At 35.7% G+C, this 17120-nt stretch overlaps 2 protein-coding genes across 2 annotated transcripts in view; both read left to right on the top strand.

Moving 5' to 3' along the window:
• The window catches only part of LIN9 (lin-9 DREAM MuvB core complex component), a 109729-nt gene that overhangs the window by 47783 nt on the left and 44826 nt on the right, over window positions 1–17120 (top strand). The window lies entirely within an intron of this gene.
• Window positions 548–1883, top strand: LOC132593503 (WD repeat, SAM and U-box domain-containing protein 1-like). Its single transcript, XM_060285244.1, is given in 3 exon segments — window positions 548–719; window positions 722–1129; window positions 1405–1883. Coding segments are annotated over 3 exon segments (1059 nt in total).

Raw genomic sequence — 17120 nt, 5'->3', positions numbered from 1 at the left:
CGGCGGAGGCAGGCGGAGGACCTTGACTGGGGTCAGCCCGCCGAGCTTCCCTGCTCAAGGTGTCTAAACCCACCGTTTCTCGGCGTCAGGTTCTAAGCGCACGACAGGGACCTGCTGAGATCTTGACCAGAGCGATGCATGGTTTTGCGGCCTTGGTCTGGGAGCCGGGCGACGCCTCACGGCGGGGCGTGAAAGCCCCAGCTGGCTTCCACCCCTCCCCCACAACCCGAGCGCCGGTCCCCGCACTCGGAAGGCCCTGCTCCCCGCCGGCCGTGCTCCTGCCGCGGGTCGCTCGGTTCGCTCAGGCCTGGTTGGCTCTCAAGAGTTGGGCAAATCCTTGGTCCCCACGTGGGCACGGTGGGAGTAGGTCTCGAGCTTTATGTTGGAGGATTCTTGGCACATCTTGGGTTTGCCTTGCATTAGATGGGTATGCATGTGTTCACACTGGCGAGTTGATCCGGGATATGACCGGAAATTGAGTGTTTGGCTTGACGGCTGAGGTTTAGGTGGACGCCCACACCAGGATATTTTACTTCAAATAAAGAACATGGTGAAACTAATTCACACGTTAGCGGATCATGATGATGATGTCAACTGCTGTGCCTTCTCCTCTTCCCTCTTGGCCACTTGCTCCTTGGACAAACCAATTCGCCTGTACTCCCTGAGTGACTTCAGTGAATTGCCACACTCTCCATTGAAGTTTCACACCTCTGCTGTCCACGCTGCTGTTTCTCTGCTTCAGGGCATATTTTGGCTTTATTTTCAACAGATGGTACCACTGTCTTATGGGATACTCAAAACAGACAGACTTTGGCAGTGATGGAACAGCCCAGTGGTAGCCCCGTGAGGGTTTGCCGGTCTTCCCCAGCCTCCACTTGTTTGATATCAGGGGAAGCTGATGGAACTGTTGTTTTGTGGAATGCACAGTCATACAAGTTATATAGATGTGCTAGTGTTAAGGATGGCTCCTTGGTGGCCTGTGCATTTTCTCCTAATGGAAACCTCTTTGTCACTGGCTCCTCGTGTGGAGATTTAACACTGTGGGATGATAAAATGAGGTGTCTGCATAGTGAAAAAGCACACGATCTTGGAATTACCTGCTGCGATTTTTCTTCACTGCCAGTTTCTGGTGGAGAACAAGGTCTTCACTTCTTTCGACTGGCATCATGTGGTCAGGATTGCCAGATCAAAATTTGGGTTATTTCCTTTACCCATACCTTAGATCAGTGGATAAGTCTGTCATAGTGTATGATACTAATACTGAGAATATACTTCACACCTTGACTCAGCACACTAGGTATGTCACAACTTGTGCCTTTGCACCCAATATCCTTTTACTTGCTACTGGTTCAATGGACAAAACAGTGAATATCTGGCAGTTTGACCTGGAAACACCTTGCCAAGCAAGGATCGCAGAAGATCAACCAAAGCAATTTACTGAAGATTGGTCAGAGGACGATGTCTCAAACTGGCTTTGTGCACAAGATTTAAAAGACCTTGTTGGTATTTTCAAAATAAATAACATTGATGGGCGAGAACTGTTGAATCTTACAAAAGAAAGTCTAGCTGATGATTTGAAAATTGAATCTCTAGGGCTGCGTAGTAAAGTTCTGCAGAAAATTGAAGAGCTCAGGACAAAGATGAAAACCCTTTCTTCTGGAATTCCTGATGAATTTATATGTCCAATAACTAAGGAGCTTATGAAAGATCCTGTCATTGCATCAGATGGCTATTCATACGAAAAGGAAACAATGGAAAATTGGATCAGCAAAAAGAAACGTACAAGTCCCATGACAAATCTTGTTCTTCCTTCAGTGGTACTTATACCAAATAGGACTCTGAAAATGGCCATTGATCGATGGCTGGAGACACATCAAAAATAAAACTGTTTATTTTATATTGCAAAAAAAAAGAAAAGAAAATAGAGGCAGGACACAGTTTGTTATAAATTGTAGCCATATTTCTTTGGATCTGTCTCCTAAGGCAAGGGAAACAAGCAAAAATAAACAAATGGGACCTCATTAAACTTAAAAGCTTTTGCACAACAAAGGAAACCATTGGCAAAATGAAAAGACAACCTACTGAATGGGAGAAAATATTTTCAAATGATATGACTGATAAGGGATTAATATCCAAAATATATAAATAGTTCATACAACTCAATATTGAAAAAACTACCTGATTTTAAAAAATGGGCAGAAGACCTGAATAGATATTTTTCCAAAGAAGACATACAGATGGCCAACAGGCACATGAAAAGATACCCAACATCACTAATCATCAGAGAAATGCAAATCAAAACCACAATGAGATATCACCTCACACCTGTCAGAATGACTGTCATCAGAAAGACCACCATTAACAAATGTTGGTAAGGATGTGGAGAAAAGGGAGTGCTTGTACATTGCTGGCAGGAATGTAAGTTGGTATATCCACTGTGGAAAGCAGTATGGAGGTGCCTCAAAAAAGTAAAAACAGAACTACCGTATGATCCATCAATTCCATTCCTGGGTGTACATCCAGGAAAGATGAAAACTCTAATTTGAAAAGATACATGCAACCCAATGTTCACAGCAGCATTATTTACAATAGCCAAGATATGGAAGTAACCTATGTTGCTAATAAAACAGAAACAGACTCACAGATGTGGAGAACAAACTAGTGGTTACCAGTGAGGAGCAGGGTAGGGGAGGGGAAAGATAGGGGTAAGTGATTAAGAGGTACAAACTACTAAGTATAAAATAAATAAGCTACATGGATGTGTTGTACAGCACAGTGAATATAGCCAATATTTTGTGATAAATTTAAATGAAGTATAAGCTATAAAATTTTGAATCACTGTGTTGTATACCTGAAACTAATATAATATTGTAATTCAACTATACCTCAATTTTTTAAAAATGAAAGTGTTTTAATACTGTATTATGAATATGACAGTAAAACTGTATGCCATAAAATTTTTATAATGATTCATTCATTAATGTATATGCCAGGCTACCATGAAGCCATCATATTGATTACACTAGACTACTATAAAGCAATTTGTATTGCTTTTTCTTCATTATCAATGCATGAATCATTGTACCTGTAAATAAAGATGAATTTCTTTTTCACATTATCTTTTCTTTTTTTTGATATCTAGTTTTAGTAATATGCGCAACATGTAAAGCATTTTGTAATATCATATAAGATAATATTGATGTAGGTACTGAGACATGATTCATCTTGTAAACAGACGATGTAAACTTATGGTATTGATAAAAATATACAGTACTATAAATGTATTTCTCTTCTTTATGATTTTCTTAATAACTTTTTTTATCCCTAGCTTACTTTTTTGTAAGAATACAGTGTATAGTACATATAACTTACAAAATACATGTTAATTGCCGTTTATGTTATCTGTAAGGCTTGCAGTCAACAGTAGGCTATTAGTAGTTAAGTTTTGGGTTATACTCTTGAGTTAAAAGTTATACACAGATTTTCAACTGCTCAGGTGATATCACCACTCCTAATCCCCATGTTGTTAAAGGGTCAACTGTATGTGCTGTCTTCAAGAGTTGTACTTGAATTTTAAAAATCACAGACAGGTTAAAAGCAAAAGAATGAAAAAGATATGCCAATCAGATATTAACAATAGGAAGTTGAAGTGGCTATGTTAACATCAGACAAAATAGAATTCAAGACAAAGAGTATTACCAGAGAGAGGAGATACTTGATAATGATTGAAAGAGCACTTCATTAGAAGAACACAACAAATCCTAATATATGTTTATTAGTAGGCCCCTAATAACAGATGTTCAAAATACTTAAAGCAAAAAGTAAGACAACTAAAGGAAGAAATATACAGGTCAACAATTATAGTTGTAGATTTTAACAACTCTCTACCAGTAATTGAGAACAGGAAAAAAAAATCAGTACAACTATAGAGAATTAGAATAGCACTACTTGGCTTCCCTGGTAGCACAGTGGTTACGAATCTGCCTGCCAATGCAGGGGACACGGGGTCGAGCCCTGGTCTGCGAAGATCCTACGTGGCACAGAGCAACTAAGCCCGTGTGCCACAACTACTGAGCTTGTGCTCTAGAACCCGCAGGCCACAACTACTGAAGCCCGCATGCTTAGACCCCGTGCTCTGCAACAAGAGAAGCCACCGCAATGAGAAGCCCGCGCACCGCAATGAAGAGTAGCCCCTGCTCACTGCAACTAGAGAAAGCCCACACGCAGCAATGAAGACCCAATGCAGCCAAAAATAAAGTAAATTAATAAAAAAAAAAAGAATAGCACTACCAATCATGATATCTAATTGATATTTTTAGAACAGTGTACCCCAAAACTGCAGAATATATAACCTTTGCACGTGCTTAGACTTTGTCAACATAAATCATATGCTGGCCTATTAACACATGTCAGTAAATTTTGAAAGATTGAAATCATATACAGTGTACAGAATTTCTCTGAGCACAACAGAATTTAATCAGAAATTGAAACAGTAAGATCTCTGAAAACATCCAAGTATTTGGGAATGAAACATCATACTTTAAATAATTCATAAGTAAAAGGAGAAAATCTCAAGGGAAAATCACAAATATTTTAAATTGAAAGATAATAAATATACCAAATATAAATATTTGTGGGGTGCAGCTAAAGAAGTATATAGAGGAAACTTTTACATTTTTAAATACTTACATCAGAAGAAAATGCTTATATACATTTTAAAAAGGTATAAATTTCTGTTTTTACCTTAAGAAGCTAAAGAACAAGCCCATAGCTAACATCATACTCAACAGGGAAAGAGTGAAAGCTTTTTCTCTAAAGATCAAGAACAAGACAAGTGTGACAATATAGTGCTGGAAGTCCAAACCAGAGCAGTCAGGCAAGGAAAAAGAAGGTGTCAAATCCAAAAGGAAGAAGTAAAATTATCTCTGTTTGCAGATGACATGATCTTATATAGAGAAGACCCTAAAGACTCTACAAAAAACTATAAGAACTGGTAAATGAATTCAGTAAAGCCAGGATATGAAACCAACATACAATAATCGGTTGTGTTTCTATACACTAAAGACAAAATATCTGAAAAAGAAAATAAGGAAACAGTCTCATCCACGATGGCTCCAAAAGCAATGGAATACTTAGGAATAATTTTAACCAAGGATGTAAAACATCTGTACACTGAAAATTACAAGACATTGATGAAAGAAATTGAAGAAGGCAAAAATAAAAGGAAAGATATCCCATGTTCATGGATTGGAAAACTTAATATTGTTTTAAACAGTTCATACTTCCTAAAGCCATTTATAGATTCAGTGCAATCCCTATGAAAATTCCAGTGGCATTGTTTACAGATATAGAACAGTCAGTCCTAAAATTTATGTGGTAACACAAAAGACCTGACTAACCAAGGCAATCTTGAGAAAGAGGAACAAAGTTAGAACACTCAAATGTCTTGATTTCAAGCTATATTACAAAACTATAGTAATCAAAATAGTATGAGACTGGCATAAAATAGACATATAAACAAATGGAACAGAATTGAACCCCCCCCAAAAAACCCCATGAATATATGGTCAACTGATATTTGACAAGGCAACCAAGAATACTCAATGGGGAAAAGACAGACTCTTCGATAAATGGTCTCAGGAAAACTAGATATTCACATGCAGAAGAATAAAACTGGCGTCCTGTCTTACACCTCTCACAAAAATTAACTCAAAGTGGAATAAAGTCTTAAATGTAAGACCTGAAACTATTAAATTACTAGAAGAAAACACAGAGGAAAAGCTCCTTGACATTGGTCTTAGCAATGACTTTTTTTTTTCTTTGGAGATGACACCAAAAGCAAAGGAATAGAAGCAACAATCAGCAAGTAGGACTACATCAAACTATAAAAAGCTTCTACACAGCCAAAGAAACAATCAACAAAATAAAAAGGCAACCTACGGAATGGGAGAAAAGATTTGCAAATCATATATCTGATAAGAAGTTAATATTCAAAATATGTAAGGAACTCATACAACTCAACAACAAAAAGACGACCTGATTAGAAAATGGGCAGAGGAGCTGAATAGACATTTTTCCAAACATGACACATAGATGGCGAACAGGTACATGAAAAGATGCTCAACATCACTAATCATCAGGGAAATGCCAGAGTGAGATGGCACCTCACACCTGTTAGAATGGCTGTTATCAAAAAGGCAAGAAATAACAAGTGTTGGAAAGCATGTGGAGAAAAGAGAACCCTGTGGATTGGTAGTGGAAATGTAAATCAATGCAGCCACTATGTAAAACAGTAAGGAAGGTCCTCAAAAAATTAAAAATAGAAATACCACGTGATCCAGCAATTCCACTTCTGGGTGTTTATCCAAAGGAAACAAACTCACTATCTCCATAAGATACATGCACCCCCATGTTCGTTGCAGCATTATTTACAATAACTAAGGCATGGAAACAGCCTAAGTGTCCACTGACAGATGAATGGAGAAAGAAAATATCGTGTATACAGTTGACCCTTGAACAATGCGGGGAGTAGGGGTGCTGGTCTCCCGTGCAGTCTAAAATTCACAAACATTCAGCCCTCCATATCTGCAGTTACATATCTGCAGGTTCAACCAACCATGGATCATGCAGTACAGTAGTATTTACAACTGAAAAAAATCTGTGTGTAAGTGGACCCCTGAAGTTCAAACTTGTGCTGTTTAAGGGTCAACTGTATATACAATGGAATATTATTTGGCCATAAAAAAGGAGAAAATCCTACCATTTGCAACAACATGGATGAATCTTGAGGGCATTGATAAGTGAAATGTCAGAACAAAACAAGTACCCTGTGATTCCACTTATATGAGCTGCTTACAATAGAAACAGTCGTAGAGACAGAAAGTAGAATGGTGGTTGTCAGGGGCTGTGGGGGAGGGATGAATGGGGAGTTACTGTAATGGGTGTAGAGTTTCAGTTTTACAAGATGAAAAGGGTTATAGATATGAGTGATGATTGAACAATATTATTAATATTTAATACCACTGAACTCTACACTTAAGAATGGTTAAGATGATAACTTTTTAGTGTATTTTACTACAACAAAATAATTGAAAAAATAATCAATGTCAAGAGGATGAGAAGAGAAGCCACAGACTGGGGCAAAATATATGCAAAGGACATATCTGATAAAGGACTGTTATCCGGAACATGCAAAGGACTCTTAAAACTTAATAAATAGGAAAGCTAACAACCTGATTAAAAAATGGAGAAATGATCTGACCAGGTACCTCACCAAAGAAGATATACTCTCATACTGTTGGTGGGAATATAAATTGGTGCAGCCACTATGGCAAAAAGTACAGAGATTCCTGAAAAAATTAAGAATAGAACTATAACACACACAAAAAAAAGAACTATCATATGATCCAGCTATTTAACTTTTGAGTATTTATTCAAAGAATACAAAAACACCAAATCAAAAAGTTACATACACCCCTATGTTCATCACAGCATTATTTATAATAGCCAAGATATGGAAACAACCTAAGTGCCCATTGTTGGATAAATGGATAAAGATGTGGTTTGTGTGTGTGTGTGTATATAAAATATACAGTGGAATACTACTCAGCCATGAAAAAATGAAATCTTGCCATTTGTGAGAATATGGATGGATCTTGAGGGTATTATGCAAAGTGAAATAGAAAGACAAATAGAAAAAGAAAAGACAAAAAAAGAAAGACAAATATCGTATGATTTCACTCGTATGTAGAATATTAATAAACAAAATGAAAACAAACATAAATACAGAGAACAGAGTAGTATGGTTACCAGAGCGGAAGGAGTTGGGAGAAGGGCAAAATGAGTAAAGGGCGTCTGTTGTATGGTGACGGATGGAAACTAAACTTTTGGTGATGAGCATGCTGTAATATATATAGAAGTCAAAATATAATGTACACCTGAAACTTATATGATCTTATAAATTAATGTCACCTCAGTTTTTTAAAAAAGAAAAGATATACAAATGGCAAATAGGCACATGAAAAGATATGCCACATCATATGTCATCAGGGAAATGCAAATTAAAACAATGAAATACCATTATACACCTATTAGAATAGCCAAAATCAAGAACTTGACAACACCAAACGAGAATGTGGAGCACAGGAACTTATATATTACTGGTGGGAATGCAAGATGGTATGGCCACTTTGGAAAACAGTTTGGCAATTTTTTACAAAAGTAAACATATTCTTACCACACAGTCCATCAGTCACACTCCTTGGTGTTTACCCAAATGAGTTCAAAACTTACTTCTTCACAAAAACCTGCACATGGATGTTTATAGCAGCTTTATTCATAATTGCCAAAAGTTGGAAGGAACCACTATGTCCTTCATTAGATGAATAAACTGATACATCCAGACATGGAATATTATTTGAAGCTAAAATGAAATGAGAGGGAATTCCCTGGTGGTCAAGTAGTTAGTACTCTGCGCTTCCACTGCTGGGGGCCTGGGTTCGATCCCTGGTTGGGTAGCTAAGATCCCACAAGCTGTGTGGCATGGCCTAAAAATAATAATAATAACAAAATTCCATGAAAAGAGATGGAGGAACCTGAAGTGCATATTACTAGGCGAATGAAGCCAATCTGAAAAGGTTACATACTGAATGATTCCAACTGTATGATATTTTAGAAAAGGTAAAACTATGGAGACAGTTGAAAGATGAGTTATTACCAGGGGCTAGTGGGAAGAGGGATTAATAAGTGGAGCACAGAGGTTTTTTAGGGCAGTGAAACTGCTCTGAGTGATACTGTAATGATGGGCAGGTACATGCCCTTATACGTTTGTCAAAACTTATAGAATGTGCAACGCCAAGAGTGAACCCTAATGTAAACTATAAACTTTGGGTGATAATAATGTTTCAGTGTAGGTTCATCAGCTAACAAAATGTACCACTCTGGTGTGGGATGTTGATAGTGGGAGAGCCTGTTGGGTGTGTCAGGCAGGAGCTATATGGGTTGATAGTCGGGGAAGCTCTTAGGGAGAGTAAAGGTAGGGCATGTATGAGAACTCTGTACTTTCCTCTAAATTTTGCTTTGTGTTTAAAACTGCTCCTAAAAAGAAAGTCTGTTTTTAAAAATCAACTAATGTAATTCCCCATATTTAGTAGCATAAAGTGGAAAAACCACATGGTCCTATCAATAGATAACAAAAAGTCATTTGACAGTATTAATGCCCACTCATGATAAAACTCTCAAAAACTAGAAATAAAAGGGAACTTCCTCAACCTGACAAAGTTAATATATGAAAAAATCTATGTGCAACTACATACTTAATGGTGAAATTTTGAATGCTTTGCCACTAAGACGGGGAACAATGCAAGGATACACTTAGGATCTGTATACAGTATTCTGCTAGATACAGTGAAATAATACAAGAAAAAAATAGAAATCATAAAGTTTGGAAGAAATAAAACTGTCTCTTTTCACAGATGACATGATTACCCATATGAAAATCCTAAGGAATCCACAAATCAAGGACTAGAATTAATGAGATGAATTTTTTTGCAAGGTCTTTGGATATAAAATCAATATGAAAATTAGTTGTATTTCTGTATAATAAGGCAACAACTGGAAAATGACATTTTAAAAAATGACACTATTGACAATAGCATAAAAAACCTAAATAATTAGAGAGATAAAACATGTCATGGATTGGAAAACTCAGTATTGTTAAAAATGTCAGCTCTGCCAAGACTAATCTTAGAGGTAAACAGTCTAAATCACAGCAGCCCTTTTCTTTTTCTTTCTCTTTTTCTTTTCTTTTTCTTTTTTTTTTTTTGAAATTGTCATGCTTATTCTAATGTCTGTGAAAATGGGAAGGATAGTTTAATCCAGAAATAGATCCACACATATGTCCAGTTGACTTTCTGAAGGTACCAAAGCATTTCAATGGAAAGTAAGGGCATTTCAATAAATAATGATTGATCAACTAGTTATATATTTGGAAATAATATGAACCTTGACCTTTCCTCATGCTATACAAAAAACTTAATCTAAGATGGACCAAAGGGCTAAACATAAAAGCCAAAACTATAAAGCTTCTATAAGTAAACACAGGAAAATATCTTGTGATCTGTAAGTAGGCAGAGATTTCTTGGATCTGACAAAAAATTATCAAAAAAGAAAAATAAAGGTGATTTTTAGGTTTAACTTAAATTTAAAACTTCTGCCCACTAAAAGCCAACATTAAGAAAATAAATAGGCAAGCCATATACTGGGAAAAAAATATTTCCAAATCATATATCTGAAAAGGGACTATATCTAGAAAACATAAAGAACTCCATTATTTAGTAATAAAAACATAAGTAATCCAATTCAAAAAATAGACAAAACACTTGAGTAGAGACTTCCCAGAGGAAGATGTATGAATGACCAATAAGCACATGAAAAAGCACTCAGCATCAGTAGTCATCAAGGAAGTGCAAATTTGAATCATAATGAAATACCACTACACACACCAGAATGGCTAAAATTGAAACTACTGATAACATCAAATGTTGACAAGGATGTGGAGCTACCATAATTCATATACATTGTTGATAGGATGGTATACCACTTTGGAGTAAAGCATGACGGTTTTTAATAAAATTAAACTTAGGTCTGTCCTGTGATCCAGCAGTTCTGCTCCAAGATATTTAAGTAAGAGAAATGAAAATTGCTGTTCACAGAAGGATATATACAAGAATGTTTATGGCATCTTTGTTTTAATTTTATAGTCAGAACCTGGAATCAACCCAACAACAGGCGAATGGATAAACATAACATGATATTTTCTTACATTGGGATATAAATTGACAATAAAAAGGAGCTAACTACTGACATATAGATTAACTTCAGATAGTATGACGAGCAAAAGAAGCTGAAAACTAATGAATGCATATTGTGTGGTTCCGTTTATATGAAGTTGTAGAATAGGCAAAATTAATTTATGGTAGAAAAATATCATCAGAAAAGAGGTTGCTCCTGAAGAAAGGATTGCCTAGGAAGGGGGAACTTTCTGGGATAATAAGAATATTCCGTGACTTTAAAGATGGATGATTTCATTTGTCAAAACTTACAGGATTATACACTTACATTTTCATTTTACTGTATGTAAATTTTACCTAGAAAAGAAAAGTATATAAACAAACAAAATTCCACATTCCTTTCTGGGAAGAAATTTTTTAGTAAAGAAGGAGTAGTAGACTTTTCCTCAATAACAACAACAAAGGAATTTTTTAAGTAACTATATTTAAGATTTTGCAGTAGGCACAAAGAAGACAGGTAAAAAGTGACGACAAGTGATTCTTAGTTACAGAGTTAAGAACGCAAGTGTTTTGACAAACACCAAAATGATGGAAAATTTGAATAGTGGAAAAGTCTTGGGGAAACGTCTGGACATGATACTTTAACCACATTGTACAGGAAGTTGTTCATCAGGTGTCCATTGCTGTGAATAGTTCTAGAACTCTGTGTAGTCAGAGAAGTCAGGGTATAAAAAGAGATTTTAAAATCATTGGTTTGTTAAGAAATTGTAAAATTCAGAACTGTCTTAAAAGTAATGTAGTTTATCTAAGTAGTTTATCTAAGTCAAAGGGTTATGGGAAAGGAAGTCATCAAGGACAATATGGAAGATGTGATTTGGAAGATATGGAAGATGTGATTTATAGAAATGTAGAGTTAAGATTTGACAGCTGCTGGTTAACCCAAATTCTGAATCCTGGCCCAAAGCTGAGGCTCTGACCAATAATATTTAAAGTTGTCCCTTGATGTTTGTTTATAATGAAAGTACTTTCTAAACTTGGATTTTTGGATGCCATTAGGTATGTTCACCAGATTCCCAGCAAACCTTCTGTTGTGCTTGAAAAATTGTTTTTTTTGCATTGCGTATTTGACCTTATAAACGGTCAAAGAAGTAGAGTGACCATATAATTTATCACCCAAGTAAGCATCTTCTGAAAGTAGAATAGGAGGTGCTGTTAATAACTGAAGTAGGATAACAGGTGTAAATGGACATTGTCCCGAGATAATCAGCTAATAGGATTTATGGATTAATAGGATTTACCCCACCTAAAGGATGTTTTTGAATTTTTTTCTTATTATAAAATATTCTCAGAGCCTTAGGATAATGCTGATAACCACAACAGCATTTCTTTCTTACTTTCCTGAACTTGGCATTCTGACCGAGAACCTGCTTTTCATCCCTTAGTGACCATGTATACTAACTGTAGGTTGCTGCTTTTGATTTTTTAGCTTTGCATTGTCAGCACCAGTAATCTGGAAATGGCTGTTAAGGAGAGGGCTGCCTTAGAGACAAAAGTTTAAGTATTTTTAAAAGTCTTGAGCCAGTTAAGTAAAACTGGATAGAATGTAGCCATCACTTGAACAGATAGAGTACTCCTGTAATAATAGGGGAGCCTGACTTCAAATATTGATCTGTGGTAGAGGGACATAAATGACATCCATATAAAAATATGGAAGATATCTTCTTTTCTTGATTTATAAAGGCAATGCATTCTCAAAAAAAAGAAGAAGAAAAAAACACAGAAGTGTAGAAAGTGAGTTTCCCCTAAAGTTTTATAAATCTCCCTCTAAAGTTTGATGTATGTAAGTATACAGTATATGCCAGAACATAAGATGTTCCTCCCTCCAAATTATATTTGAGTTCTTATACTTTTCGTATTATAAGTATTCTCTCAGTTTATTTTGCATAACCAAGCCTGCTTGGTGAAGGCTCACTGATTTCTGATTTCATTTTGTTGCAGTTGGAGAAAGCACTTTGTATGATTTTACTTCTTTTAAAGTTGTTGAGACTTGTTTTATGACCTAACATTTGGTCTGTCTTAGAGAATGCCCCATGTATGTTTCAAAAGACTGTATTTTGCTGTTGGGTTGAGCATTGTGTATATGTTAGTTAGGTCAAATTGGTTGATAGTGTTGTACATGTCTTCATATTCTTATTGATTTTCTGTTTTATTGTTGTATCAATTACTGAAAGATTAATATTAAAATCTCTAACTATAATTGTTGAACTCTTTACTATTTCATCAGATTTTGCTTCAGGTATTTTGATGCTCTGTTAAGGTGCATATATATATTTATATTTGTCATATTTTCCTGATACATTGACCCTGTTATCATTGTGAAATGTCCTCTTTGTTTCCAGTAGTATCCCTTATTTTAAATTTTCATTAATATAGCCATTCCAGTACTCTGTTGTTACTGTGGTAAATCTTTTTCCATCCTTTACTTTCAACCTATTTGAATCTATGAATCTAAAGTGTGTCTCAGACACATGTAGAAATATATAAACAGCTTATAGATGAGTCTTGTTCTATTGAAGTCAGTCTGCAAACCTCTGCCTTTTTAAAAATTTAAGAAATTTTTATCTAATTGTATTTTTTATTGAGGTATAATTGACATTAACATCGTATTAGTTTCAGCTGTACAATGTAATGATTCAATATTTGTATAGATTGTGAAATGATCACCACAGTAAGTCTAGTTAATATCCATTACCACACATAGTTACCAAAAATGTTACAACTTTTAAGATCTACTTTTTTAGCAACTTTCAGATACAGGATTTAGTATTATTAACTATAGTCACCATGTTGTACATTACCTCCCCATGACTTTTTTTGTTTGTTTATTGTACATTTAAAATTAAAATTTTTTTATTGAAATATAGTTGATTTACAATGTGTTAGTTTCAGGTGTACAGCAGAGTGATTCAGTTATATGTGTATACGTGTGTGTGTGTGCGTGTGTGTGTGTATATACATATACTTCTCCATTATAGGTTATTACAAGATATTGAGTGTAGTTCTCTATGCTATACAGTAGGTCCTTATTGGTTATGTATTTTATATAGACTTACTTATTTTATAACTAGAAGTTTGTACCTTTTGACCCCTTTCACCCTCTGCTTTTTGATCAGTGGTTAGTCTATTCACATTTTATGTAATAATTGATATGCTTGCATTTATGCCTGTCGTTGTGCTATTTGTTTACAATATGTCTCATATCCGTTATTTTCCTTTACCTCCTTTTCTGCATTCTTTTGTGTTAAACAAATACTGTTTAGGATACAATTAGTATACAAATTTTACTTATTATAGTTATATAGTTAGTATTTGTATATTAGTATACAAATGTAGTACACAATTTTAATTTCTCTGTTACTTTTATGTATTTTTTGAGGGTTTTGTGTGTATGTGTGTGTTAGTTGCTCTGGGAAGTACAATATGCAGTTTTAACATATCATAATCTAATTAAGATTAATACTGAATTAATTCTGATAAAATATAGCAGAATTACTCCAATATAGCTCCATTTTCTCCTACTTCCTTTTTACTGTCATCAAACGTGTTACGTTACTATCTATGATAAACCTGAGAATATAGTATTATAATTATTGCTTTAAATAATCTTTTTAAAAATGAAATGAAGAGAATAGAAAAAATGTGTGTGTGTGTGTGTATTTTGTACACACCGTTTTTTATATGCACCCACATATTTACCATTTCTGGTGTTTTTCTTTTCTTGCTGTGGATTTTAGTTACTGTCTGGTATTATTTCCTTTTATCACAAAGAATGTGTTTTAGTATTTCTTCCTAACGTGTCTAGTAGCAACAGATCCTCTCTGTTTTTATCTGAGAATGTTTCCATTTCTCCTGCATTTGTGAAAAATAGTTTCACAGGATATAGAATTCTTGCTTGATGTTTTTTTCTTGTTAGCACACTGAATATGTCACTCTGTTGCCTTCTGACCTTCATTGTTTCTGATGAGATGTACCTGTTAATTGTGTTGCTCTTCTCCTACATGTGATGAGTGATTTTTCTCTGGAAGCTTTTCTCTTGAATATTCTCTCTCTATCCTTGGATTTTGGAAGTTTCACTATGATGTGTCTAGGTTTGATACTCTTTATATTTATCCTATTTGGGGTTTATTGAGTTTCATGGGTTAGTAGCTTAATTTTTTAAATCAAATATGAGAGATTTTTAGCCATAATTTCTTCCAATTTCCTCTTCACCTTCTCTCTCTCCTTCCTTTGGGTCTCTCATTACAAATATGTTGGTGCACTTGACATCTTCCTATAGCTCTCTGAGGCTCCCTTCATTTTTCTTTAATCTTTTGTTCTCTGTGTTCTTTGGATTGGATAATTTCTGTTGATCTCTCTCTCTTTTTTTTTTTTTTTTTGCGGTATGCGGGTCTCTCACTGTTGTGGCCTCTCCCGTTGTGGAGCACAGGCTCAGCGGCCAGGGCTCACGGGCCCACCCAGCCGCTCCGCGGCATGTGGGATCTTCCCAGACCGGGGCACGAACCCGCGTCCCCTGCATTGGCAGGTGGACTCTCAACCACTGCGCCACCAGGGAAGCCCTGATCTCTCTTTAATAGATCAGAATCCAGACTTGCTACAATATATTATCTAAAATATTCCCTGATTCTTTTCTTCAAATCTTCTCTTTAACTCTAAAGTTTCTATTTGGTTCTTTTGTATAGTTTCTTGAAATTCCCTGTTGAGTCATTGTCTTTAATTCTCTGAACATATTTATAAAATCTACTTTTGAAGACTTTGCTAATGTATCATCTGTGTCAGTTTCTACTTACTGTACTTTTATCCTGAGTAAGAATCATGCTTTTTTATTTCATTACATATCTAGTAATTTTTGGTTGAAAACTAGATATTTTAGATAATATATTGTAGCAACTCTGTAATTTTTTTGAGAATTGTTTTTACTTTAGTAACTTCCTATGCAACCACTGATGTCTCTGCTCAGTTTTTTTTTACTCTTTTATTTATTTTTAAGCTTGCTTCCTAGGGAATGTTCCTGTGTCTGCATAACTTAGTGGCCAACCAGTGACTTAGGCAGAGATTGTACTCAAACATCTTAATCCAGAAAGGCCTCAGACTGATCTCTGTGTGGACTTGGGAAACACATACAAAGTTGCTGTCCGTTTTCAGGTCATCCTTAGCTTTTACTTTTTACCAGACTTTCTTAGGTCTTTCCCACCCAATCACATAGTTTTCCACTTAGGCAAGAATTTATGGAGAGTTTATTTCAGTCTTTTTATGGCTCTCTAGTTTCCAGGATCTCCCTGTTAAATTCCTAGCTATTCTGCCAGTCACCTCAGACAGGACTACCTCTTAGGCTTGCAGAGTTGTGGGGTTTTCTTATTCTTTCCTGATCGAGTTTGCCACTCTTAACTAGCACAGTCACAGGTTTTTACCCACTGGTCCACATCCTGTCTGCCCCTCTGGCAACAAACAACACTGTTTCCATGACCAACCATACACTAGAAAAACTCTTTTTACCAGCCAAGCTATTGGTGGTGGTAGAGTGTGAATAGCCTCTTGCAGAAAGGCCACTGAGTTCACTTGTCCTTAACTGAAGCTCTAGCAGTTTTTCAACAGTAATCATTTCTTAATTGTTTTCTGCATTTGGCCCATTTCTAGTACCCTGAAATGGTTGTCTTTGACAATCTTGTACAGGTTTATACAAGTCTTTTGCAGAGAAGAATCACCAACCTCTTCACGCTGCCATAACTGGAGGTCCTTTTCTATATTTACGTTTGTTTATTCAACTTTATTACTCGTATCTTCTGTATACCTGTTTACTTTTCCTTTAATTGGTCTGTCAAAGACTGAGAATGATATTTTTTTTAACTTTTTATTTTTTATTGGAGTATAGCTGATTAACGATTGTTGTGACAGTTTCAGGTGCACAGCAAAGCAACTCAGCCATACATATACATGTATCCATTCTCCCTCAGACTCCCCTCCCATCCAGGCTGCCACATAACATTGAGCAGAGTTCCCTGTGCTATACAGTGGGTCCTTGTTGCTTATCCATTTTAAATATAGCCATGTGTACATGTCAATCCCAAACTCCCTAACTATCCCTTCCCTCCACCCTTCCCCCCTGGTAAACATAAGAGAATGATATTTTAGTCTTCTACAATTGAGTTTTTATCAGTTGATCCTTTTAAACAGTTTTGCATTGAATATTTGTATTTTATTTAAATGATATCATTGGGACTTTCCTGGCGGTCCAGTGGTTAAGACTCCACATTTCCAATGCAGGGGCACAGG

Source organism: Globicephala melas, chromosome 1 (assembly GCF_963455315.2).
Source record: "Globicephala melas chromosome 1, mGloMel1.2, whole genome shotgun sequence".
Taxonomy (NCBI): domain Eukaryota; kingdom Metazoa; phylum Chordata; class Mammalia; order Artiodactyla; family Delphinidae; genus Globicephala; species Globicephala melas.
Note: the sequence above shows the minus strand (reverse complement) of the source record. Positions and strands in the feature narration are given on the sequence as shown.